At 41.4% G+C, this 26,910-nt stretch overlaps 1 protein-coding gene across 9 annotated transcripts in view; it reads left to right on the top strand.

Annotated features, from left to right (window-relative positions):
• Nucleotides 1-26,910, top strand: part of ppp4r4 (protein phosphatase 4 regulatory subunit 4) — a 118,151-nt gene that overhangs the window by 62,888 nt on the left and 28,353 nt on the right. For all 9 annotated transcript variants that reach the window (XR_004413159.1, XR_004413158.1, XR_004413160.1 and 6 more), the window contains 5 exons: nucleotides 9,554-9,660; nucleotides 12,679-12,786; nucleotides 14,470-14,591; nucleotides 20,196-20,318; nucleotides 23,917-24,086. Coding sequence is in view for 6 of the 9 variants with exons in the window: in XM_033027709.1 (XP_032883600.1) it covers nucleotides 9,554-9,660; nucleotides 12,679-12,786; nucleotides 14,470-14,591; nucleotides 20,196-20,318; nucleotides 23,917-24,086 (630 nt within the window). In the remaining 3 variants the exon portion in view is untranslated. The remainder of the gene's footprint in view (nucleotides 1-9,553; nucleotides 9,661-12,678; nucleotides 12,787-14,469; nucleotides 14,592-20,195; nucleotides 20,319-23,916; nucleotides 24,087-26,910) is intronic.

Genomic DNA, 26,910 nt, shown 5'->3' with positions numbered 1-26,910 from the left:
TCTCCTGTGCTGCAGGTGCAACAAGTTTTGTTTCGATCGATGGTATATTTTAAAAGTTATTAAGGTTTAAAAATCTTTAAAAACGCGCTTGCGCAGATTGGTCTCATCTCCTGTCGGTCACCGCCACGGCCGGAATGGCGGCGCCCCTTCCTGCACCATCGCCGCACTGATTGGCCACATCTGCTGTCAGTCAACGGTGGCGCCCGCCTCGCTCGGCGCGACACCCCTTCCTGCACCATCGCCGCACTGATTGGCCGCGTCCGTTGTCAGTCACCGACGATGCCCACCTTGCCCGGCAAGGAGAATAAAGCTGAAGGAGTGGAGTGTACATCACTAACGCTCTGCCGGGTGGAGAGCGGGTGAGGCTGTGTCAGCCAGCGTCAACGACCCAGGGCCTGGGCGCTGACGATCCGGGGCCTGGGCTCTGAGGCTGGCTCTGAGGCCGATGGATGCAACCCCGAGATCCTCGGGAGGTGAGGAGGGAGTGTGGGGGGATTTAGGGAAAGGAGGGGATAGGAAGGGAGAGGGGGGAGGTGAGGAGGGAGAGTGGGGGAGGGGGGGAATAGAGGGGGGAATGGGGGAGGGAGGGAGTGGGGAAATAGAGAGAGAGGAGGGCAGTGGGGGAGGTGAGGAAGGATAGTGGGGTGGATAGGGGAGGTGAGGAGTGGGGGATAGAGGGATAGGAGGGGGTAGGGAGGGGAGAGGAGTTGTGGATGGAGGGAGGGAGTGACTGAGGGTAGGGGAAAGGTGAGGGAGGGATTGGGGGAGGTGAGGAATAGAGGGAGGGTGAAGAGGAGGGGGAGGGATTGCTGGGGGATGAAGGAAATGGGCCGCGCAGTTGGGGCCTATGCATGAGTGGTGGAATATTGCATTGGGAGAATGGGTTGCGTTGGGGAAACGGATAAGTGGTGGAATATTGCGTTGGGGAATGGGTTGCGTTGGGGGACCAGGCCTCCCGTATAAAACAGGGACCAAACGGGTCCCACTTAGTGAATCTCTCTTCAACCATGATTTCTGTTTAGAGTAGACTCTAAAAATTACTTTACTCTGCAATCCGCTTCATCGATTTTTTTTGCATCTGAGTTTTATAGTCTCTGCATATCTTAAAATTATGCCCCATACATCATTGTCCAAATCATTAATTTAATTCTGAATCAGCAGTAATCTTATTGCTGACCACTGGGGAGCACCAATGTATAGTTCTGTCGTGTCTGAAAATCATCTAGTTATCACTAATCTCTGCTTTCTGTCCTTTCGATTTTGTTTTTGTCAACCTACCTCAGATCCCTGGTCTTCACAAACCAATTTATTTACCATCTATCTACTTATTCAACCTACTTTAGGAATTGTATTTTTATATACGATTTTCTATGGAAGTGGACATTTTATTTTCATGTTGGAAATCTGTTTTAAAATTGCTTCTATCAGATTATTGTCCCTTTCACAAAAATGGACTTTCCTCAAAGCTGCACATGACATCCCATGAGATTGGAACAAAAATAAACACTTCCTTCTCATTTTTCTTGACCTGAATTGACATTTACTGTAGTTGAACACTGCATTTCCCCCCAATACTTTCTCTTTATCATCTAGCAGGCTGGTATTTATTCAGTTCTTACCTTGCCAGTCTCAGCTAGAAAATGACTTGTAATGGCAAAATGTTTCTGTACTATTCACTCCGGTGCCCCAAAGGATCTATTGTTGGTCCCTTCCAATTTCCCACTATTTATGCTATTTTTCACATTCCATTTCAAAAATGCATTGTCCTTTTCCAGATGTGTGCTGTTAATACTCGTCCATCTCATTCTCAGGTTTGTTATGAGTTCATAATCGTCTCCACATTGAGAGAATGCAAGCCCAGCATCTAACACTGAATAAAGTAAAAGCTTTCCAACTAATTATTGAGAAACCAAAAGTTATCACATTCACACCTCCACCATCAGCTCTGCTTTTCAGTCGCCATCTGCATCTTGCACGCCAATAGTTTTGACTGTGGCGAACCAGGGCAATGCACAACCTCGTTATTATATTTGAAGCCAAGGACTACTGCCCCCTAACTTCACCTCTGTAAAATAACATAACTCTTACCCTCTTTGCATCATCCACCCTGATTTTTTAATCACCTGATCTGATCATTTAAACATAGCCTGACTGCTTTCAATGCTGTACTCTTCTTAAAAATAAAGTAATGTTGCTGCCTACTGTATATCCTGGCCTATGTAATTAAAATATAAGTTTACTGATTTCAGAACAAGCAGTTTAAAATCACAGTTTTATATTCTTGCCTTGCAACATTAAAACATTACTGAAGGCTTGGAGACGTTTGGGTGAAATTAGATAGCACAAAATACAATTACATTTGATGAACGTCATCAATATTGCTAATGGAATTTTTGTTCAATACAATACAATACAATACAATACCTTTTATTATCATTTGAACCTCACATGAGGTTCAAATGAAATTTGGTTTCTGCAGCCATACAAAAAAAGAACCAAGACACACCAACACAATTCAATTCACATAAACATCCATCACAGTGAGTCTCCTCCTCACTGTGATGGAAGGCAAAACTTAAACATATCTCTCCCCTGCACTCCCCTCTCCCCCTCATGTCAGAGTCAAAGACAGAGTCAAAGCCCCCGGCGGGCAATGTTAAATGTCCCGCAGCCATTAAAGCCACGCCGGGCGATGCAAGGCCACGCACCGGGTCTTGGTGTTGGAGCCCCGGCGGGCTCTTGGTGTTGGAGCCCCGGCGGGCGCTCACAAAGTCCCGCGGCCATTCCAAACCGCGCGGGGCGGTGATGTAAGGCCCCGCTCCAGGTAATCTTCAACCCCGCAACTCGGGCGGGAGAAGTCGCCGCTGCGGAAGCCCCGAAAAGCGGTCTCCCACCAGGGACCCGCGGGCTCCCGGCATTACCGTCCACAGACCTGCGGTAGGAGCTTCCGAATCTCCGGGTGTCGGGTCACAGCAGCGCTCCACCACAGCTCCACCCGCTCCGGACTCGGCCAGCTCCGTGATGGTGAGTAAATCCGCAGCTCCACGACTGGAGCCCCAGGTCATTCCTGTTGGAGGCCGCTCCACGTTGCAGCCCCAACGACAACGGAGACCCGACAAAGAAAAGGTCGGATCTCCCGTGCAGGGGAAAGACCTTAAAGTTCCCCCACCCCACCCCACCCCACCCCACACACATACCACACACATACCCCGACAAAAAAAACAATAAAAACTGCATAGAACAAGACAGAAAACAATAAAAAGACAGACGGACTGCAGAGGCCGCTGCTGACAAGAGTCGCGCCGCCCACCAATACTAATTATATGTAATACTATCCAAAAACAACTGGGATCCTCTTTAACTCCTGTTATTGCTCTGCCTCCGTTTGAAGATTCTCATTTTTCTCCATTTGTCCTTCCAGTGCTTCAACACACCTAAGATTCATTGTCCCCTAATTCCTGCCATTTTGTACATTCCCGAGTTTTGTATTCCCATGGGCTCTGCTGTGAAGGACCCGCGTTTTGGAATTTCCTGCATACATTTTTAGCTATCTACCGAAACTCCATAGGCTACTCTCTATGATGTACCCATTTGATTTACTTTAAAAAAAATATATTGTTATTAGAAGTAGTTGTACAAGGATAAGACGATCGGCATAACAATTATACAATTATTGGACAGCTTCATTTTTAACCTTATAACCTGAATTTAAAAAAAAAGAAAAAAGAAAAAAAAAGGAAAACAAAGAAAGAAGAAGGAAAAGAATGAAGAAAAAAGAAATAAAATAGAAAAGAGCAGGAAAAAGACCCCTAAGCTACCAAAGCAGTGCGGAAGAAAAGATAGGAAATACAAAAAGAAAACATGGAGATATACCTTTTCCCCAACCCCCCCACCCATCCCGGCATCGGATTTAAATTTAAATTTGTGTTTAACCATTCTGTTGTCGTAATAATTAAGTAAAAGGTAACCATGTCTTAAGAAATTGATCTGGTTTTTCCACCAAGACAAGCCTAATGTTTTCCAAATGTAGTGTCTCGGACATATCTGTACTCCACATCTTCACTGTAGGGACTGTTGTCTGTTTCCAAAATTTGAGTATTAATTTTTTCGCCATTATTGGGCCGTATTGAGGAAACGTCTTTGAAATATCGTTAGCTTAGAGCAGGCCTCTGACGTACCTAATATGATCAGTTTTATGTCTGGTTCCAATTTAATTTTAGTATTTTGGAGAAGGTATCAAATATTCTCATCCAGAAGTTTTGTAACATTATACAGGAAGCAAAAGAATGGGTTGTAGTTGCTTTTTGGAGGAGACATTTATCACAAATAGGAGAGACATTTGGGAAGATCTTGTTCAATTTGGACTGTGAATAGTCTGTGCAGTATTTTAAATTGTATCAGGGAGTGCCTAACTTGAAGAGAGCAGTAATGTATGTATAAAAGGCTTTCCTCCCAGCTATCATTTGAGATTAATAGACCTAATTCATCTTCCCATGCTCGCCTAAGCATTTCAGAAGATGGGATGTGAGCAGTTAAAAGGGTGTTGCAAATATAGGATATTAACTTACTTGTATCTGCCTGTCTATTCATGCGTTTGTCTGATATATCTGGGCCCATAGAATGACAGTCTTGTGTGTGTGTTTTCACATAGTCTCGGATTTGAAGATATCTAAAATAATTACTTGCTTTCGAATGATATTTCTCCTGTAATTCTTGAAACGAAATCCCCTTCTCGTAAAGATCTCCCAGCGTTTTGATTCCTGAGTTTTTCCATTGTGCAAATGCCTTATCTAAAGTAGACGGTTTAAACGAGGGATTGTTAGCGATTGGTAAAAGGAGAGAGACATTTCTCAGTTTGAGACTTGATTTCAACTGTTTCCAAATTCGTAGGGTGCTATGTATTATCGGATTTTGCTCATACGTTGATTTATTCAGAAGTATTGGAGAAAGAAGAATCGCGCCTATATTAAAAGGCAAACAGTCTTCCCTCTCCATTTTTAACCAATTTACCTGTTGACATGTATCATCCATCCAGTAGATTAAATTTTTAATATTAGTTGCCCAGTAATAGAAAATAAAATTGGGGAGGGCTAATCCTCCATTTTCTTTAGATTTACATAAGTGTCGTTTGTGAATTCTATGGGTTTTATAATCCCAAATAAAATTTGTAATAACAGAGTCAAGTTTAAAAAAAAAAATCTTTTAGGGAGATAAATCGGTATTGATTGAAATAGGTATAGGAGTTGTGGAAGGAAAAAAAATCACTATGGCATTTACTCTACCTATAAGGGAAATAGGGAGTGTTTTCCAAAATTGAATAAGGGCATTTAATTTAGTAATTAATGGTGGAAAATTTGCTTGGAATAGAGAGGTATATTTTCTAGTCACAAAGACTCCAAGGTATTTAAATTGATTTACTTTGATCATTTACCATAATAACTCCTTTTGCAGCTGTCTGGTAAATTTTGTTTGATTATGCCTCAGTGATGCATCTTGGAATGTTTATAATGCTCCACATATTACTGGCTCTCCCTTTAATCACTTGAGCTTTAATTTTGAAAAATTGTGAAAGTTTATTACAGAAAAACATGGGCTTGGTAAGGCACATGGGAGAACTGTTGAGCAAAATTGCATTGTTTAATACAATATATATCTAAAGTAAGGCAAATGGACTTAAGAACATTGCTCAACACATGAAATGCGGTACTTTTGCTCTCAAGGAAACACAATTGAAAGAAGGGTAGGATTGGCACAGTGTCATTTCAAGGTAGAGAATCTTCAGGTGTGGCAGGAGGGTACAAAAAGGATGTGGCATTGCAATGTTGATTAAGGAGAGAATTGCAATGATCATGGGGAAGGTCTTAAAGGATTTTCTTTGAGGTAGGAGCTGAGGATGAATTTATTTAGTGGAATCTGTGGTGAATGGCAGCCTTGGCAGCAGTCTATGTGTCGTTTCATTTTTTATGTTATTTTTAGTGTGTCTAAAATAAAATGTATGTTTTAATGTTTCTCGGTATGTTTTACGTGGTGGGGGGGGGAGGGGGGGAAATAGAGGGAAACCTTCAGTCACTTACCTCTGCTTACTTGGTGCGGCCTTTCCTGGAAACCGGCCTGGAGCTTCAAGCCGCAAGCGCGGCGCGGACTTACCATCGCGGGGCAGGCGATCCTTTGCCGAGAATCGCTTTGGAAATGCTCCGACCGCGGGGCCTGTGGACTTTAACACCGTGAAGCTGCGGTCTCCAGTAAGAAGAGACCGACTCGGGAGCTCCATGCTGCGGAGTGTTCCGATCTGTCCCGACGACGGAGTTTTCATCATCCCGACGAGAGGGCTTGAACAGCGGACCGTCGGCAGAGGCAGTGCTGAGGGGTCAAAAGCCCCGACCACCACGGGTGAACAAAGAAGGAAGATGACTGAATTTTATTACCTTCCATCATAGTGAGAAATGTTGATTCCACTGTGGTGGATGTTTATGTTAAATTTATTGTGTACTGTTTTCTTTTTTATTTGTATGACAACTCAAATATCACTGTACCTTAATTGGTGCATGTGACAATAAATGTGAACTTGAACTTGTTCAAGTTCAAGTTCAAGTGAGTTTATTGTCATGTGTCCCTGATAGGACAATGACATTCTTGCTTTGCTTCAGCACACAGAACATAGTAGGCATTTACTACAACTTGTATCACTATTGTTGATGTGACACTATAATGCTGCACTATTATATATTGCAAAATACTCTGATATTTATCTCTTTTCACCACCTGTTGCATTTGAATATGGCTTGATTGTATTCATGCATAATATGATTTGACTGGATAGCTTGCAAAACAAAGTTGTCCCGTGAATTTTATTCAAAGGAACACCCCGTGAATTTTATTCAAACGAACACGGCGTCATTAATACTTGGTCAAAACACAATTACATTTACTGAGGAATGTGGATCAATGTATTGATGACACATTGTGAGAATTTCTTAAAACTCAGTCATTGAGGGCTCCGGCCGTGAGCAGGGCCTTCTTCCTGCAGGAAAAGTCATTCACCCATATTGTGTCTCTCTGTCTTTCGCTCTCTCCCTCCCTTTCTCTCTCCTACTCCCCATCTCGTCTCTCTCTTGCCCTCTCACTCCCTCTCTCTCACCCTGTCGCCTCGGCATTCCCGGAATCATTTGATATTTTGCGGTGACCACTGCATCTGCGGTTCCTTTCTGTTGGGGGGGTGGGGGGGAGAGTCTTGGCCCATGGCGGCTCCTGATTCGTTCCCTCTGTGGGTGCTGCCTGGCCCGCTGAGTTCCTCCAGCACTCTGTTTTTTGTTTGGCTCTGGAGTTGAAGCTGGACACGGGGTGGTGGCAGCTTAGCGGGACGGGCAGCGGGTCTGGGGATACGGTTGCGTTTCTGGTCGAGACCCTTCTTCATACAATCACAAGTACTCTCACCGACAAGAGTTCAGTTCAGTCTGAAGAAGGGTCTTCTCTCCAGAGTCGCTACGCTGCCTGTCCTGCTGAGTTACTCCAGCTTTATGTCTATCTTCAATTTCAGAGTTAAATAAAATTTCTCACGAGGGGGCATAGCGTCTACCCCCCCCCCCCTCCCCCTTCCTTCCCAACCTCAGCCTCATGGACCTTAGCGTACCCCTAGTTCCCACCCATTTCCATCACTGATTGCAATATCTATGTGACACCACATTGCAGGTCCTGCATGTTGGAGGCCGAATGTTAGGTTGGTAGCCAAGAAAGATTGACTTGGCTACCGCTCAGTACAGCAACATCAAGAACGATGTTGCTGTACTGAGGTAGAGCCAAGTCTATCCCTCATTGCTAGCAGCTGATGGGAAGTGGCTATAAAGGGACAGCGCCGCAGGAGGCGGGGGGGGGGAGAGTTCCTTTCACAGCGTGTGGGGAGCCTGGCCAGGGGTAAAGTTGCGGGGAGGGCAGGAGCGTTGAGAAGGAGGGGGCCGGGGATCATGCCAGCAACCAGCTCAAGAGCAGGTCAGCGGGCGATAGATAACAGGACAGCGGGCGGTGGAACTTACTCCATGTGTCAGTGCGAGTAACCTCAATTTGGTCCCATGTTCACACTGACACAAGTATAAGCTCTACCCGCCCGCTGTCCTGTTATCCATCACCCGCTGACCCACTCCGCTCTATGATCTTTGCTCTTGAGCTGGTCCCCTCACTGTTCAGAGGGAGAGCACCACCAGAGGTGAGCGGGCCGGCTGAAGGCGCTGAGATGGAAGTGGGTTCCGCTGTCCGGTGATGGTGGCCGCTCGCAGCTACCCGAGCTGCTTCCCTCCCCGGCCACAATGCAGTGGCTCAGCGCCCGGAGCGCCGCGGCAGCGTTGAGTGAGTTGGTTACTGGCATGATCCTCGACCCCCTCCTTCTCAACGCTACTGCCCTCCCCGCAACTTTACCCCGGGCCAGACTCACCACACACTGTGAAAGGAACTCTCCCCCCCAATTGGTCCGTTGAACTAGTATAGTCATTCAATAAGATCACAACTGATTCATGTTGTCCCGGTGTGCTCCCGTTTTTCCCACCATCTCTCCACCTGCGTCACCCTCCACCCCCCACCCATTCAGTCATTCAGAATGAAGGAGACTTGGAAGCCTTGGGCAAATTGAATTGTTACTTTCTTAATTTTTACTTTTTATTTTTACGGAGAGAACACTCTGCGCATGCGCGGTTTAAGATTTTTTAAAAAGCCGGCTGACTGCCTACCCTGAGTAATTACTCACGGCACGTGCCTGAATATGACTCATTTATAATTATATATTTATATTTCTATCATTCTACAGACCTTGGCTGGGAATCTGGGGCTCACCAAAATCGCTCCCAATTGGGCCCCGCGCCTCCTAAGTCCGGCCCTGATGATAGGAAACGTCTGCCACCTTGACTTTCCCCCCCTAGCCTGAAAGGAGTCCAAAACTAGAGGATGCAGGTTTAGAATAAGAATGAAGAGGTTTGGAGGGCTGAAATCTAGAACACAGTGGCTGACTACTTGGTGGATGCATGTAGTCTCACAACATATAAAATGTGTCGGCACACAAAAAAGCTGGAGAAACTCAGCGGGTGCAGCAGCATCTATGGAGCGAAGGAAATAGGCAACGTTTCGGGCCGAAACCCTTCTTCAAAATGTGTCACTTGAATCACCAAGGCATAAAAGGTTATGGACAAAGTGCTGGTGTATGATTAGTATAAATGGGTACTTGATGTTCAGTGTAGACATGGTCGACTGAAGGTCCTTTTTCTTTGCTTCATAATCTAATTGCACTATCATCAATTTTGTTCATTAATTCAACAAAAAGTAAATTTAGAAAATATGATTTGCTTTCAAAACCACTGCTAGTTTTAACTTAATATTTTTCCTTTTGCAAATTAATTTTGCCCCATACATTTCTCTAAAGGTTTCTCTCCTATCTTGGCAAACAAATGCAGTTTTGGTGATTTGTTTGGGGGGTTAAAATTGCAAATAACAAACTATTATTGTAATCAATGTATTTGTCTTCTTGAGCTTAAAAAATGGTTGTTTTCAGTAAATATTCTTTTTTGTTTAGATTTTGTCTCCACTGGTTTCAAAGGCTCAGTTATCACAGACAATCCAGTCACGTTTAGCCAGCTGCAAAATACTGGGTAAAGTTTCCAGGAAATTTGAATCTCATATGTAAGTGAAAGAAATGTTTCCATCAGTGCTAAGATGCAATGATCTGATATACATGCAATCTCGTATGTATCATACTTCTATGACAAAATATTTTATCATGTTAAGAAACTGAATACAGTTTGCTATTTTAATGTAGTTTTTAATGGTATTCTCCAGTTACTTTAACTTTTGGAGGATGTCAAAAATGACCAAAATCTTATTTGAAGGTGTTCTCTTTATAGGCTAAATTTCTAGTTTAATGAATATAAGTGTTTTGGTTATTTTATGCAGCACACTTTGCTGGAGAAAGTAGACTGGATCATGCTGGGCTTGGTCTACAACACAGGAATTGCTATGCATGGTTCCCATCACTCACATATAACGAGTGGAGTCAGAGAAACTATGCTGTTGACCCACCAAGCCCTTGGATCTATACATGATTTATGAATGCTCTTTAAATGTTAATAAATGTTAAGTAATTGGTGATGCAGTGTGAAGTCTTCCTCCCTAGAGCACCATTTCACAGGCCAGGGAAGTCGGTGCTCTGTCTTTTCGTGATTTTTATAACAGCATAGAATATACAGTGCCCTCCATAATGTTTGGGACAAAGACCCATAATTTATTTATTTGCCTCTGTCTTCCATAATTTGAGATTTGTAATAGAAAAAAATCCGATGTGGTTAAAGTGCACAATGTGAAATTTTATTAAAAGCCATTTTTATACATTTGGTTTCACCATGTAGAATGACAGCTGTGTTTATACATAGTCCCCCCATTTCAGAGCACCACAATGATCCCAAACATACTGCTAAAGCAACAAAGGAGTTTTTCAAAGCTAACAAATTGTCAATTCTTGAATGGCCAAGTCAATCACCCGATCTGAACCCAATTGAGCATGCCTTTTATATGCTGAAGAGAAAACTGAAGGGGACTAGCCCCCAAAACAAGCATAAGCTAAAGATGGCTGCAATACAGGCCTGGCAGAGCATCACCAGGGAAGACATCCAGCAAATGGTGATGTCCATGAATCGCAGACTTCAAGCAGTCATTGCATGCAAAGGATATGCAACAAAATACTAAACATGACTACTTTCATTTACATGAGATTGCTGTGTCCCAAACATTATGGTGTCCTGAAATGGGGGAGACTATGTATAAACACTCCTGTAATTTCTACATGGTGAAACCAAAATGTATAAAAATGTACCCACCGTCTTAAGAGTGAAAAAGATGCCCTTCAGATTACTATTAAATCGTACCCTTCTCACCTTAAACCTAAGCCCTATGGTTCTTGATTTTCCCCTACCCTAGGCCATATAATCTTTGCATTCACTCTATCAATTCCCCTCCTGATTTTACATTTCTATCAGATAATCCCTTAGGTTCCTGTGTTCCAAGGAATAATGTCCTACTGTAAAGTCTAAATAGGCTTTCCCTATAGCTCAGGTCTTCATTCCTGTCCATATCCTCGTAAATCTTCTCCGCAGTCATTTCAGCTTAATGATATCCTTCCAATAGAAGGGTGACCAAAACTGACCAGTGGACTTGACTTACCACTTTGGTTGTAGTAGGAGTCTGCTGTGTGCAATTTAATTGTTCTTACTTTACATTCATGATTGTACTTGTACAGTTTGCAGTTGTACAGGGTCTTGGTGAGACCACACCTGGAGTATTGCGTACAGTTTTGGTCTCCTAATCTGAGGAAAGACATTCTTGCCATAGAGGGAGTACAGAGAAGGTTCACCAGACTGATTCCTGGGATGGCAGGACTTTCATATGAAGAAAGACTGGATAGACTCGGCTTGTACACGCTAGAATTTAGAAGATTGAGGGGGGATCTTATAGAAACTTACATAATTCTTAAGGGGTTGGACAGGCTAGATGCAGGAAGATTATTCCCGATGTTGGGGAAGTCCAGAACTAGGGGTCACAGTTTAAGGATAAGAGAGAAGCCTTTTAGGACCGAAATGAGAAAATCATTTTTTACACAGAGAGTGGTGAATCTGTGGAATTCTCTGCCACAGAAGGTAGTTGAGGCCAGTTCATTGGCTATATTTAAGAGGGAGTTAGATGTGGCCCTTGTGGCTAAATGCATCAGGGGTTATGGAGAGAAGGCAGGGATGGGATACTGAGTTGGATGATCAGCCATGATCATATCGAATGGCGGTGCAGGCTCGAAGGGCCGAATGGCCTACTCCTGCACCTATTTTCTATGTTTCTATGTTTACTTCAGTAATACGTTTTGACATCACAATTTTCTAAAAGGCATTGTCTTTTAACACTTTTTCAGCTTTTTTACCTATAATTTTATTTGTCCTCCCTTTTCATCTCTGCATTTTCCCACTTCCTTTACCCAGTCTCTGGCAGCAAAGGTTTTGGTCACCTTGATTTAAATCTCTTCTAACTCAAAATCCATATTTTCAGTGATACTTTTAGTTAGTTTTAAATTATACCATTTAAACTGAATGACTGTTCTTTCATCTCTCTTTAATGTCTTTGACCAATATCTGACAAATACTTAGGTGCATTTCCAATTTTAAAGGTGTGTATGTATATCATTTGCTGTAAAATGTTGGCCTAAATGGCTATATGAATTGTGTTAGCCTTTCAATTCAAGTGTTCTTGTAGTATTGATGCGAGCATGTAAGCAATTATACTTGTCTTTGCTGAAAATGTGAAGAAAAATAATGTGAAATAAAAAGTTTATATTGGAAATAGTTATTTTGCTGCATAAAGAATGCCGCCTCCACACTAAGGTTACAACTTATAAAATCCCTAAATTATAAATAGCTGCTTGTTAAATCATGTTATGTGAACTCTCATCACAACCTTCAGTTGTTTGTCAGTGATAGGAGAGAAGCATTCACTTGTTTGTGTTGGGGCATATGGCAACACTATAAGAGAGCCTGAATTATGTCAATGAAATCCAGTTCTTTGCATCTTTTCTCCATTCCTTTATGTGTTATAAAATGCATTGGTTGATTATTATAACTATATTACAAAATACGAAACATCTAAATGGTTATATTGTCTTTGCAGAATAAAACGTGATATTTTGCCTCTCGTGAGATCACTTTGTCAGGATGTAGAATATGAAGTTCGCTCTTGTATGTGTCGTCAGCTGGAATACATAGCACAAGGAATTGGGTAAATATAGTAATTTACGATTCAAACGTATAAATCTATAGATACAAGGATCTGCAGATCCTGGTTTGCTACAAAAAACCTCAACTGCTGGATTAATTCAACGGGTGAGACAGCATCTCTGGAGAATATAGATAGGCAATGTTATAGATCTGAAGAAGGGTCCCAACTCAGAACATCATCTATCAATGTTCTCCAGAGATGCTGCCTGACCCGCTGAGTTACTCCAGCACTCTGCGTGTATACATTTATGTTAATTATGAATACAATTACAATACAATCAATAAAAGCATAACTGAACAATTGTAATTATTCAAATTAAAGCAGCTCAATGTCATAAACATGGCTATTTAAACAAAATTAGGTAATTATCAAATGAGTTTATTATGTGGATTTAATCTGGTGCGACTTTTATTCTTAACATTGCTTAATGTAAGATTTAAAAAAAAATTGTATAATGTCCTTGAACTTTATAAATTGCCCAATGTTTTATCAAAGAAGCACAATTTATTAATTATATTTATACTGTGTTGAAATTGTTTGACATGTTTTGGTCATTTATTCTTAATTTTTACATTGATACAATGTAGATTAAATATTTATTCTAAAACTAAATGTTACCCTACAAAATAGTGTTTCTTCTATTGTTAAAATATTAGTCTTGCATCCAATATAATTTGGATGATTAGTTTAATTGGCACTTTTTGTGTTGAAGTAAAAACTAACCAAGCAGAAATATTTTGTAATACTTATGAGGTCATAAATGATAGGAGTAGAATTAGGCCTGAATCTGCAGAAGGGTTTCGGCACGAAACGTTGCCTATTTCCTTCGATCCATAGATGCTGCTGCACCCGCTGAGTTTCTCCAGCACTTTTGTCTACCGTAGAATTAGGCCATTAGGCCCAGCAAGTCTACTCTGCCATTCAATCGTGGCTGATCTATCTCTCCTTCCTAACCCCATTCACCTACCTTCTCCCCATAATCTCAGAACCTGTACTAATCAGAAATCTAATTGATATAAAAATATCCACTAATTTGGCCTCCAAGCCTTCTGTGGCAAAGAATTCCACAGATTCACCATCCTCTAAAGACATTTCTCCTCATCTCCTTCCTAAAAGAACGTCCTTTAATTCTGAGGCTATGACCTCTAGTCCTAGCCTCTCCCACGAGTGGAATCATCCTCTCCACATCCACTCTATCCAAGCATTCACTATTCTGTATGTTTCAATGAGGTCTGATTATCTAATGAATTCTGATTATTTCAGGAAATGAAATCATTTCAATATGCAGTAAGTTCTAAACAATTGGATTTTGATAGTAATAAAATAACATTTTGCTCCACTTTTGATTTTATGTTTTAATTTGAATTCCAATTATACCATGGGTTTTGCATTTTGCTGCCAGAAGTGAAAAAACACTGAATTGGAGAAAGCAGCCTGCAAAAATCCTAGACCATTCAATTTGATACACATCAGCAGTAAAGATGTTACTCTTTTCTGTTATGGAAATGGATTATGATTAAGCTGTAATCATGCAAATTTAATGTATTCTTGAAACCTCTATGCAAATTTAATAGCTTCCATTTTAATGCGATGATTTACATGCAGGTGATTTTGAAAATTAAGAATAGAATGTACAGGAAAGGTAAATCTTTCCATACAAATGTGTTTTTATTGTCGTAACAGTATTGAACAGACGAAGATTGTGATACTTCCTGAATTAGTGGAATTGGCCAGAGATGAAGGGAGCAGTGTACGTATTGCTGCATTTGACACCATTGTTAACCTACTTGTGATGTTTGACAGTGGTAAGTTAATGATACAGTGACTAAATATGTTTGCAATAAATTCAAGTACCTAGTACATTCTAAATAATGAATATCGCTAACAATAATAGGAATATTTTAACTCCCAATTGTACATTAACAGATTTCAAATGAAATTTCAAATCATACCAAGGAATCTGTCATATGGCATTATGTGACTGTGTTTATCAGGAGCGATTTTATGGAATTTGTTCATTATTTGATTGTATTTTTAAAAATAAACATCCACATGGAATTAAAATTATGAGATTTAAAATAACTAATACATTAAATAAATGTTACAACTGAAAATCTTGCTTCTATGGGAAATTTTGCAAAGCTCGTAACTGTAGAATAAGAATCCTTGTCAGTATAGAAATACATAATGTTCAAAAGGGAACTGCAGATGCTGGAATATCGAAGGTACACAAAATTGCTGGGGAAACTCAGCGGGTGCAGCAGCATCTATGGAGCGAAGGAAATAGGCGACGTTTCGGGCCGAAACCCTTCTTCAGACGCCGTCAGTACAGTCTGAAGAAGGGTTTCGGCCCGAAACGTCGCCTATTTCCTTCGCTCCATAGATGCTGCTGCACCCGCTGAGTTTCCCCAGCAATTTTGTGTACCTTAGAAATACTTAATACCTGCTTTCTTGAGACATTGACTCCTGTAGATGTTCATAAGTTCTAGGAGCAGAATTAGGCCATTTGGCCCATCAGGTTTACGCCATTCAATCATGGCTGATCTATCTTTCCCTCTCAACCCCATTCTCCTGCCTTCTCCCCATCACCCCTGACACCTGTACTAATCAAGAATCTGTCAATCTCCACCTTAAAAATATCCATAAACATGGTCTACACCGCCGCCTTTGGCAATGAATTCCACAGATTCACCACCCTCTGACTAAAGATATTTCTCCTCATCTCCTTCCTAAAGGTACGTTCTTTTATTCTGGTCCTAGACTCTCCCACTAGCGGAAACATCTTCTCCACATTCACTCTTTCCAGGCCTTTTATTATACGTTAAGTTTCAATGAGGTTCCCCCTCATCCGTCTAAACTCCAGCGAGTACAGGTCCAGTATCTTCAAAAGCTCATCATATGTTAACCCAATCATTCCCAGGATGCTTTCGATGATGGGGCAGAGTTATGCCCATGATGGACTGAACTGAGTGTTATGTATGAGAAGGCAAAAGAGGGATTGCAAAAAACTCTTACTTTATGAATAGGTGGAAACACTTCATTAAAGTTTAAATTGAATATGGAAATTAGTAACTGGTCAAAGATGTCAGTACATGCATGTTCTTGTTTATTAAGTTGAACCTCAGTTTGTTATATGAAAACAAAATACTTTGGTAACTAAAAATTATGATTCTTAGTTGTCTTTAGGTCTGGTTGTAAACCAAATAGTTTATAAAGGAAGGGTACTGCCCAAAACATTGCCCATCCATTCCATCCAAGGATGCTGTCTGACCTGCTGAGTTACCCCAACATTTTGCATTTTGCTCTGGATTCCAGCATCTGCAGTTCCTTGTGTCTCTTGTTTGCATACTTATTCAATTTTGGCCATCTGGTAAATTGAACTTTAATTATGTCAAAAATAGCATTCAGGATCATGTTTGCTTTTGGATGCTATGAAATCTTCAACCTAAGTGATTTATATAATTATGCAGTGGAGTATTGGACCCTGGACCATGACCCCACAAACGAGCACAAGGTCATTATCTCAAACAATATCACTGGCTTCATCACTTCTGGCTCCCTGCCCCCCCAAGCCTCCAACCTCATCGTTCCCCAGCCCCGCACGGCCCAATTTTACCTTCTCCCCAAAATCCACAAACCTGACTGTCCTGGCAGACCCATTGTTTCTGCCTGTTCGTGTCCTACCGAACGTATTTCCACATACCTCAACTCCATCCTATCCCCCCCGGATAAATCCCTCCCTACCTATGTCCAAGACACCTCACACGCTCTTCGTCTCCTCCATGCCTTCCATTTTCCAGGCCCCCATTACCTCATCTTCACCATGGATGTCCAGTCATTCTACACCTCCATTCCCCACCAGGAAGGTCTTAAAACCCTCCATTTCTTTCTCGACTGGAGAACCAACCAATCCCCGTCTACTTATACTCTCCTCCGCCTAGCGGAGATGGTCCTTACCCTTAACAACTTTTCGTTTTCTCTCCTCCCATTTCCTCAAAATCCAAGGTGTAGCTATGGGCACGCGCATGGGCCTAGCTATGCCTGCCTCTTTGTAGGGTACATCGAACAATCCTTGTTCGAGGCGTACCGTGGCAATATCCCCGAACTCTACCTCCGCTACATCAATGACTGCATTGGTGCTACGTCCTGCACCCATGCAGAACTCACTGACTTCATCCATTTCACCACTAATTTCCATCCAGCACTCAAATTCACATGGACCATTTTTGACATCTCCCTAACGTTTCTAGACCTCACTATCTCCATCGCAGGTAACAGACTACTGACCAACATCTACTATAAACCCACTGACTACCACGGCTATCTTGACTACACTTCTTCCCACCCTGCTTCCTGTAAGGACTCTATCCACCTACTCCCAATTCCTCCATCTACTCCGCATCTGCACCCTGGATGAGGTGTTCCACACCAGGGCATCGGAGATGTTCCCATTCTTTAGGGAACGGTGGTTCCCCTCCTCGACTATAGATGAGGCTCTCACCAGGGTCTCTTCTATACCCTGTAGCTCTGCTCTCACTCCCCATCCCCCCCACTCGTAACAAGGGCAGAGTCCCCCTTGTCCTCTCCTTCCACCCTACCAGCCGTCACATACAACAAATAATCCTCTGATATTTTCGCCACCTCCAACGGGATCCCACCACTGGCCACTCCATCTCCTCCCCTTTCGGCTTTCCGCAGAGACCGCTCCCTCCATAACTCCCTGGTCAATTCGTCCCTTCCCACCCAAAACACCCCTTCCCCAGGTACATTCCCTTGCAACCGCAGGAAATGCTACACTTGTATCTTTACCTCCCCCCCTTGACTCCATCCAAGGACCTAAACAGTCTTTCCAGGTGCAGCAGAGGTTCACTTGCACCTCCTCCAACCTCATCTATTGCATCCGCTGCTCTAGATGTCAGCTGCTCTACATCGGTGAGACCAAGCGTAGGCTTGGCGATAGCTTCGTCCAACACCTCTGCTCAGTTCGCAATCACCAACCGGATCTCCGGGTGGCTCAGCATTTCAACTCCCCTTCCCCTTCCGAATCCGACCTTTCTATCCTGGCCAGAGTGAGCCCCATCGTAAATTGGAGGAGCAGCACCTCATATTTCACATGGGTAGTTTATACCCTAGCGGTATGAACATTGACTTCTCCAATTTCAGGTAGTCCTTGCTTTCTCTCTCTTTCCCCTCCCTTTCCCAGCTCTCCCTCAGCCCACTGTCGCCACATCTTCCTTTCTTCTTCCCGCCCCCCCCCCCCACCCCCACATCAGTCTGAAGAAAGGTCTCGACCACAAAACGTCACCTATTCCTTCGATCCATAGATGCTGCCTCACTTGCTGAGTTTCTCCAGCATTTTTGTCTACCTTATATAATTATACAGAGATGTGTATTGATAAAGATTGAGATAGTTTGAAAGTTCATATATCTATGACGTTGGAGGCAAAGTATGATGATGGAGGTACGTTGTTGTGATTACAACGTTGTAACCAGTGATGAATCACAGGAATCAGTGCTCGGATCTTTCACTTTTTGTCATTGAAATTAATGATTTGGATATGAAATACATAAAATTATGATAGCTATGACTAAGTAGACTGCAAGAAACGTATCCCCATATCAGAAGCAGATAAAACTTGAGGACATGGGTATAGGGTAAAGACGCCTTCTTCAACCAGAGCATATAAGTACCTGGAATGTACTGCCTGAAATAATGGTTAAGGATGGGTTGTTGACACCATTTAAGAAGACTTGTCTGAAGAAGGGTCTTGACCCGAAAAATCACCCATTCCTTCTCTCCAGAGATGCTGCCTGTCCTGCTGAGTTACTCCAGCATTTGTGTCTACCTACCATTTAAGATTAATCCTGATGAACTCATGAATCTCTTGGCGCAGTAGAGGCATGGTCCAAGTGGTTTGCTATGTGATTAATACACAAGGGTTCTCCGTCATTTCAGTGAAAAATCATCTACGATAATCATCAACATTAGTACCCCGCAAGGATGCATTCTCAGCCCCTTACTATAATCCTTATACACTCATGATTGTGTAGCTAAATAAGCCAACTCAATTTACAAGTTCGCAAACAACACCACTGTAGTGATCCGGATATAAAATGATGATGGAGTCTAGGAAGGAGACTGAGAACCTCGTAACATAGTGCCAGGATAATAACCTCTCACTCAATGTCAGCAAGACAAAGGAGATTATGATTGACCTCAGGAAGCGAAGCCATACACACACCCTGGAATGGCCCCGAAGTAGCGATGGTCGAAAGCTTCAAGTTCTTAAGAATACATATCACCAGCAACTTATCCTGGAAGCTGTGGCCAAGAATGCACACCAATGCCTCTACTTCCTTTGAGGGAAGTTAGGCATGTTCCCAACAACCCTCAACAACTTCAACAGATGTGCCGTAGAAAGCAGTTTATCTGGATGCATCACAGCATGGTTTAGGAACAGCTCTTTCCTAGATCGCATGAAATTGCAGAGAGTTGTGGACGTAGCCCAGATCATCACACAAACCAACCTCCCTTTCATCTACATTTCAAGCTGCCTCGGCAAGCACACCAGCATAATCAACAATGAGTTTCACCCCGGCCATTCCCTCTTCTCCCCTTTCCCATCGGGCAAAAGGTACAGAAGTTAGAAAATGCACACCTCCAGGTTCAGGGACAGTTTCTTCCCCACTATTATCAGGCAACTGAACCGTCCTCTCACTAGCTAGAATTCCGTCCTGACCTCCCATCTACCTCATTGGAGACCTTTGAACTATCTTTAATCAGACTTTATTGGACGTTATCTTGCACTGAATGTTGTATCCTTTATCTGTACACTGTGAACGGCTTGATTGTAATCATGTATAGTCTTTGACTGGATAGAACACGACAAAAGCTTTTCATTGTACCTCGGTACATGTGGCAATAATAAACTAAACTAAACTAGCATTCTTGTACTGGAGCACAATGGAAGATCATAAGGTCATAAGTAATAGGAGCAGAATTAGGCCATTCAGCCCATCTAGTCTACTCCGCTATTCAATCATTGATGATCTAGCTCTCCCTCCTAACCCCATTCTTTTGCCTTCTCCCCAAAACCCCTGATACCCCAGCCCCTGAGATGTGACACTATCTGTTGTGCAGGAGGTTTGGGACAATATTTGACAGTGCACACCTGAAGTCCAGGACATCATCATTTTAAATGATGAACTGCTAGCCTCTCTGTTCAGAACCATCAACATTTACCTGCATGATCTGGCTCACTTTCATTTCATAGCAAATTAATTGTGTTTTGAAATTTGTCATGTTAATATTTAGCACTTATATTTGATCAAATGACCTGCATTGTTGCATTTTTGTATAGGATTATCTATTACGGGAGTAAAATATCATTTTCTGCTTACCTTGTTAGATGACCGGACTCAAATTATATTTCCCTTGGTGATGATGTTTTGTGAAAAATCATTCAAAGCAGATGAGACTATCCTTGCACCATTGTCACACCAACTGGGGAAGCTCTGTCATGGTCTCTCAGGTAAAGCTAAGATCATATTAATAATGCTGTAGGTTTAAGCATTAGCTGTTTATTTAAAATGTATAAACAGCTTCAGTCTTAAGTATTCTGTTTCCTTCATTTCTCCATATCTGCTTTATTATTGTCAATGGATAATCGTATTTCACATTGACTGCTTGAATGTTTCCAGTTTTCTCTTTTCACACATTCCCTTTGTCCCTGTGAGGACGGTCTTGTTGGTTGCCCAAGGATGCAGAAGAACATAAATCAGATGGAAAACATAGCAGAGCGGTGGCAGATGGAGTCGAATCCAGACAATTGTGAGGTCAACTAATACTGAGGGAGACCATTTTTAAGGTTTATAAAGTTATGGGAGGGATATATAGAGTGGATTGTCTTTTACGAGCAGTAGGATAGTCTAAAATTAGAGGACATAGGGTTAAGATGAAAAGAGCAATATTTAAAAGAAGTTTTTGACAGCATGCTGAGTATATGGAACAAGCTGCCAGTGGAGATGATAGTCGCAGGTATAATCACAGCATTTAAAAACCATGCTGCCATTACATAAATAGGTGAGGAATAGAGGGATATTTTCCAAATCCATGAAATTGGAAATAGTGTTAATAAGCACCTCAGTCAGCCTGGACTGTTTGAGCTGAAGGGCCTGTTTCCATATTCCTTAACTATGACTAATTACCATTGTTCATACCGTCACTCTCGTGAAGAAGTCACATCAGCGGCTGTATTTCCTGAGGTCTCTGCGGAGAGCAAACGTCTCACAGCCGCTGCTGTTGTCCTTCTACCGATGCGCCGTGGAGAGTATCCTCTCCTATGGAATCCTGGTGTGGTTTGCTAGCTGTACTGTGGCTGAGAGGAGGGCGCTGCAGGGAATTATAAAAACTGCGCAGAACATTACAAACGCCCAACTGCCCTCCTTGGATGACATATATAGGGCCCGATGCTTGCCACAAATATCAAGCAGGACACATCCCACCCTGCCAACCACCTTTTTACTCTGCTACCCTCTGGGAGGCGATTCAGGACTCTGAAGGCTCGCACCGGTAGAATAAAAAATAGTTTCTACCCATGTGCGATAAAAGAGCTAAATTCCAACAGAGAATGCTGGGGAAGCAAAATGTAATTCCAAGAAATGCAGCCAAATTCTTTTAAATTCTTTTAAAATACCTATTTATTATTTACTAGTAAGTGTACATATGTGTTAATGGTTGTCGTGTTTGTATTTTTTTTAACCGGAGGAGATGTAATGGAATTTCGTTGCACAGTATTGTGCAATGACAATAAACGTATTCATTCAATCATTCATTCATTCATTCATTCATTCATTCATTCATTCATTCATTCATTCCCTATCATTCCCTATTTTAGGTATAATCTTGTGTCAATTGCTAAGTGCAGAAGATCTTTCCAGATTCCTGGTCCTATTTGCATTTAGAAGTATTTCCTAATTTGCTCAATTTTTTCCACATTCTGCCTCAGTCTCTAACCAACAGAAACAGTTTGATCTCAACTCTATCAGTTCCCTGTACTGTGACAATGACTGGTATGACTCGGTATTTTGAAAATTTCAAGTTACTCCATAATGAAATTATTTGTTGCAATTTGATCCATGGGAATTCAAGCATCGTTCTGATCAATCTGGTAAAAGTATCATTCTTTCTATTTGGAGGTATTCAAAAGGTATTTGGGGGTAGACAAAAGGTAGACAGAGGAATCATATATGAGCCAAATAGAAAGAATGTTTAAGAAAGAACTGAAGATGCTGGAAAAATCGAAGGTAGACAAAAATGCTGGAGAAACACAGCGGGTGAGGCAGCATCTATGGAGAGAAGGAATAGGTGACATTTCGGGTCGAGACCCTTCTTCGACCCGAAACGTCACCTATTCCTTCTCCATAGATGCTGCCTCACCCACTGAATTTCTCCAGTATTTTTGTCTACCTTCGATTTTTCCAGCATCTGCAGTTCTTTCTTAAACATTCTTTCTATTTGGCTCATATATGATTCCTCGACTCTGCCTGACTGTCTCAATACTCATTATTTGGTCTAAACAAGGTAAAGACATTCTATGGTGTGTTTGTAGACTCTTGGTTATGAAAATTTCATTTGCTTGCTTTGATTCTTTTTCCTTTTGAAGAGGTATTTTTATTCTTTAACTTTTATGCTTCTATTATTAAACACTATCAGAACTTCAACAGATGTCATTAGCTTTGCTTGTATAAAAACCAAATAGGTTTGACGCTAACTACTCTGCACTCACCAATCTGAATATTCAATTCTAATACTCACCACTCTTTGAAAACCATGGAAATACTTGGAGAATGCATATCATTCTTATGCATATAATACAACACATATAATTCTTTATTTTAACTGCAAGCCTGATTGTTTCCACACTGCTTTCCCCCATTCATAGTTATCTTCTTAACTATAAAAAGCTGTTTTAATAAAGCAATAATTTATTTGCTGGATTTCATCTCAGCATTTCAAATTTCCCTGAACTTATGTTAGGTATTTCTTTTCCATAGTTTATGTTGCTAAGTGCTTCTATTTTTAATTTTCCATTGACAATTTTGATCTAATTTCCCTTTTCATAGGTTTGACCTCTGCCTTCAGATCACAAGCTTCTTTTTAGTATATAGTTGATATTAATTATTTTTAAGTATTTCTCTCTTCTGATGCTTGGTTATGTTAACTAATGTAATATGTCATTTGTCACATCATTTGTAAGTATTCTACAGTCATTACTTCCCAAATTTGCTACTTTGTTTGAATCACATTAGTATCCAAAACTTTGTCAAGTGTTATTTTCCTATAGTTAGAATAGTGGAATTTGGACTGAAGCAAATTTCCTTTATTCATTGCAAACCAGTTTCATATTCATGTTTACCTTTCTAGTGTATGCCTCTCAAATGATGATCCAACTTTCTTAATGGATTTTGTTTCCAAAATATACCAATAGTCATATTACTGATCTGCCACATGGTAATTAAAAGTAGGTTTTATTTGGGCCATGTCTCTATTTAAATACTTATTATTTAGAGCTTTCACATGTGTACGTGAGTCATCCCACTCATGAAATAAATAGATTGCAATTATTAGCAGCAGAGGCCCTCTCCAAAAATATTTAATGTGAGCTATTGAGAAGAGTCTTGTACAGTATACATTGAGAATAGAATAAGAGGAACTTAATTTGTTTGTAGATGGAATAGCCTTGTGGTGTTAAGGAAATTTGGCAAGGACAATAATATAAATGTTAATAGAGAATGGATTAATTTGATACACTTTACATCTACCCTGTTATACTAAAGGTAAGCATGTATGTGAAAGAGGAAGATACTGGGAACAAAGCTTTCCTGGAGGATGGGGAAAGAGAATGCTAGAGATGGGATTTGTTAAAGAGCAGTAAAAAACTATAATCATTGTGCTAAGTGCAAAAGCTATTGGAATGAGCTTGTGGAGATGGACATTTATCGGTTTGTGTTTGGAAGGGAGATTATTAATGACAGATAGTCAATCTGGTGGCAGTGAAGGTCATTTTGAGATTCTCTATCACCAAATGGTAAGATGCCTTATCAATTATAACCTTCTTTCTCATTTAGGGAATTTAACTGATGAACAACATATGTGGTTTTTGGATTTCTACAAGAAATTCAGTACATTAGGCCTACAGCATGAAAATGGTCAAAGCGAGCACTTGACTCAGTTCTATGCAGCAGAAATGGATGCAAAATATGCGTCTGTGAGACAGAATTGTGCCTACAATTTTCCAGTAAGTATGGATCATAAATTTGTACACAACTTTCTTGCCAGCCTCCCAACATGTCTATTAGTGTTTTCTTACTCTTTTCAAATTCTTTGTTGTCTCCTTTTCTGTCCATCTTTTTCTTTTATTTTGTATGAGGTGGTGGCTATTCTGACATATTGTGGTTGCTTTTTAGTGTAGGAAGGAACTGCAGATGCTGGTTTACACTGAAGATAGACACAAAGTGCTGGAGTAACTCAGCGGGTCAGGCAGCATCTCTGGTGTAAAGGAATAGGTGACATTTCGTGTCGAGATCCTCCTTCAAACTGTTTGGGGAGAGGGAAACTAGAGGTATGAAAAGGTACAGAACAATCAGAGCCGGCACCGATGACCAAGGAAAGGTGGAGCCCACATGGTCCATTGTTGGCTGTGGAAGAGGTGGTAACAAACAATGAAACTAGCAGGAGGACAAGAATGGGGGAGCGACAGAAAAAGAATAAATGCATAGGAGAAGCGACACAAAGTGCTGGAGTAACTCAGCGGGTCAGAGAACATCTCTGGAGATCATGGATAGGTGACGCTTCAGGTCAGGATCATTTTTCAGGAGTACAGGAATACACAGGAATTAGGCCATTCAGATTGTCAGTAGGGCTGATCATTTACTTCAGCACCATTTTTGTTCACTTATGCCATTTCCCTTCATTCCTTTGACATTCAACAATGTAACGATCTGTGTATTAAATATACTCAGAGACCATTCTTCCACAGCCGTCTTGAGCACAGAAATCCAAAAAGTCACTACACACTGGGTGAAGATATCTCACCTCAGTCTCAAATGCCAACTCCTTTGTTTGAGACCCTGACCCAAGGGTCCAACCAAGTGAAACATCAACATTGCAACTAACCCGACAAGGTGGTAGAATTGTGTCTGCTTCAGTAAGATCCACTAAAACTCCACTAAAATTTCATTAAAACTGTAGAGAGTAAGATCACAGGACGAACTTGTCAACCTAGGAATTATTCTGGTGAATCGTCCATCCAGTGAACCCTCCATTCATTTACCTTCCTTTGGTATGGACATTACAGCTGTACAAAATATTCCAGGAGTGGTCTGATCCGGGCCATTTGTAATCATGGTGTGTATCACACAGCCGTTTGCATGTGTAGGCACACATAAAGTATAATTGCACCAAGGCATTATGATGTAATCTAATTCTCATTTTAAGATCAGACTGAAGAAGGTTCTCGACCCGAAACACTGCCTATTCCTAATCTGCAGAGATGCTGCCTCACCCGCTGAGTTACTCCAGCATTTTGTATCTACCTTCTCATTTTAGGATCATGCATTGTAACTTTAAAATCATATTTAGAATCTATGTTGTTTTGAGCTAAATAGCAACATGGGGCTATTTGGGAAGTAGTAAGGTTGCAGAACTTACTTTTCGTGAAGCAAAACTAAAGGACAGTTAAATACCTTTTTGTTATCAGATTTTAGATTTAGATTTCAGTTTAGTTAATTGTCATATTCACCAGGGTGCAATGAAATTTTAGTTCATGTGAGGCTCTCAGAGTAAACAGTATCCGTACAGTAATGATAAACACCACAATAAATACAACAACGATGGCAGAAACAGCAAAGAGTATGCGGCAGCATCCTTGGGAATGCGGATGTGAATTAAGTAATTGGTTCAGGAATCGGATAATAACGGGGAAGAAGCTGTTCTTAAGTGCGGGCGTCCAAGTTTTCAAGCTCTTGTATCTTCTCCCAGGAGGCAGAAGAGAGGAATAGGGGATGCCAGGGTGGCAGGCATTCTTGACATATTACGTCCTCCTGATGCAACCCATTATGAAGATGTACTGGGTGGAAGGAAGTAATGAGCCTTTAATGGACTAGGCTGTGTTCACCTCTCTCTGTAGTTCCAGGCAGTCATGAGCAGAGCAATTGACAAACAAAGTTGAGATGCATCCCACTAGAATAGTTCCTGTAACGCATCTGTAGTAGTTCAACGTGCCAAATCTTCTAATGCACCTAAGAAAGTACATACACCCATGTGTTTTCTAGAGCACCACATCAGTGTGATACTGCCACAGAACTTGAAGCTGTTGATCATTTTTATAACAGCTCCATTGATTAGGACAGAATTGTATTCAACACAATTCCCCCCTTCCTTCTTGTCTTGCTGATACTGAGGATTAGCTTATTGTTTTGACATCATGACACTATATTCTCCACCTCTTTTCTTCATTTAGTTTCTTTGTTGTTTTAGATCTGCAGACCACTGCTGTGTTATCCTCTCTGTCTGTAAAATGGCAGGAGCAGTACTGACCGATGATCAGACTGACTGAGATGAAGGTGGGGGATGGAGCAATAGGCATACTTGATGAGGGGTGCAGCAGTGGTCGAGAGTGTTAATACTCTGCATGGAGCAAGAGATATACAGATGATATTTGGGAAGCATGTTTCTGAAATTAGCTTGATTGAAGGCCCCGGTAATGATGAACAGGTCATCGGGGTATGCAGTTCTAAGAGAGAATGTAGTTTTGAGAGAGTTATTTAGATAGCTGACAGGATGGTAGCGATTAATTCCCTTGATAGAATGACTATTTTTCTCCCCATGTGCAACCACAATGACTCACACTTATGTACCTTTAAATATACTTTTGGCACATCTTAAACAAATGCAACTATATAAATAGTTATGCCGGATCAGAGAAGTAGAATTAACATAAGATCGTCACATCAGTGCACCACAATGCTGTCACGCCAACTTTCCCCTTGCCTGAAGTTTCTGTACGGTCCATACATAATAGATGTTGGACATTGGAATTAATAAATGGGAAAAGATAGTTA

This window comes from Amblyraja radiata, chromosome 9 (assembly GCF_010909765.2).
Source record: "Amblyraja radiata isolate CabotCenter1 chromosome 9, sAmbRad1.1.pri, whole genome shotgun sequence".
Lineage (NCBI taxonomy): Eukaryota > Metazoa > Chordata > Chondrichthyes > Rajiformes > Rajidae > Amblyraja > Amblyraja radiata.
The sequence above is the reverse complement of the archived record's forward strand: the minus strand, read 5'-3'. Positions and strand labels throughout refer to the sequence as shown.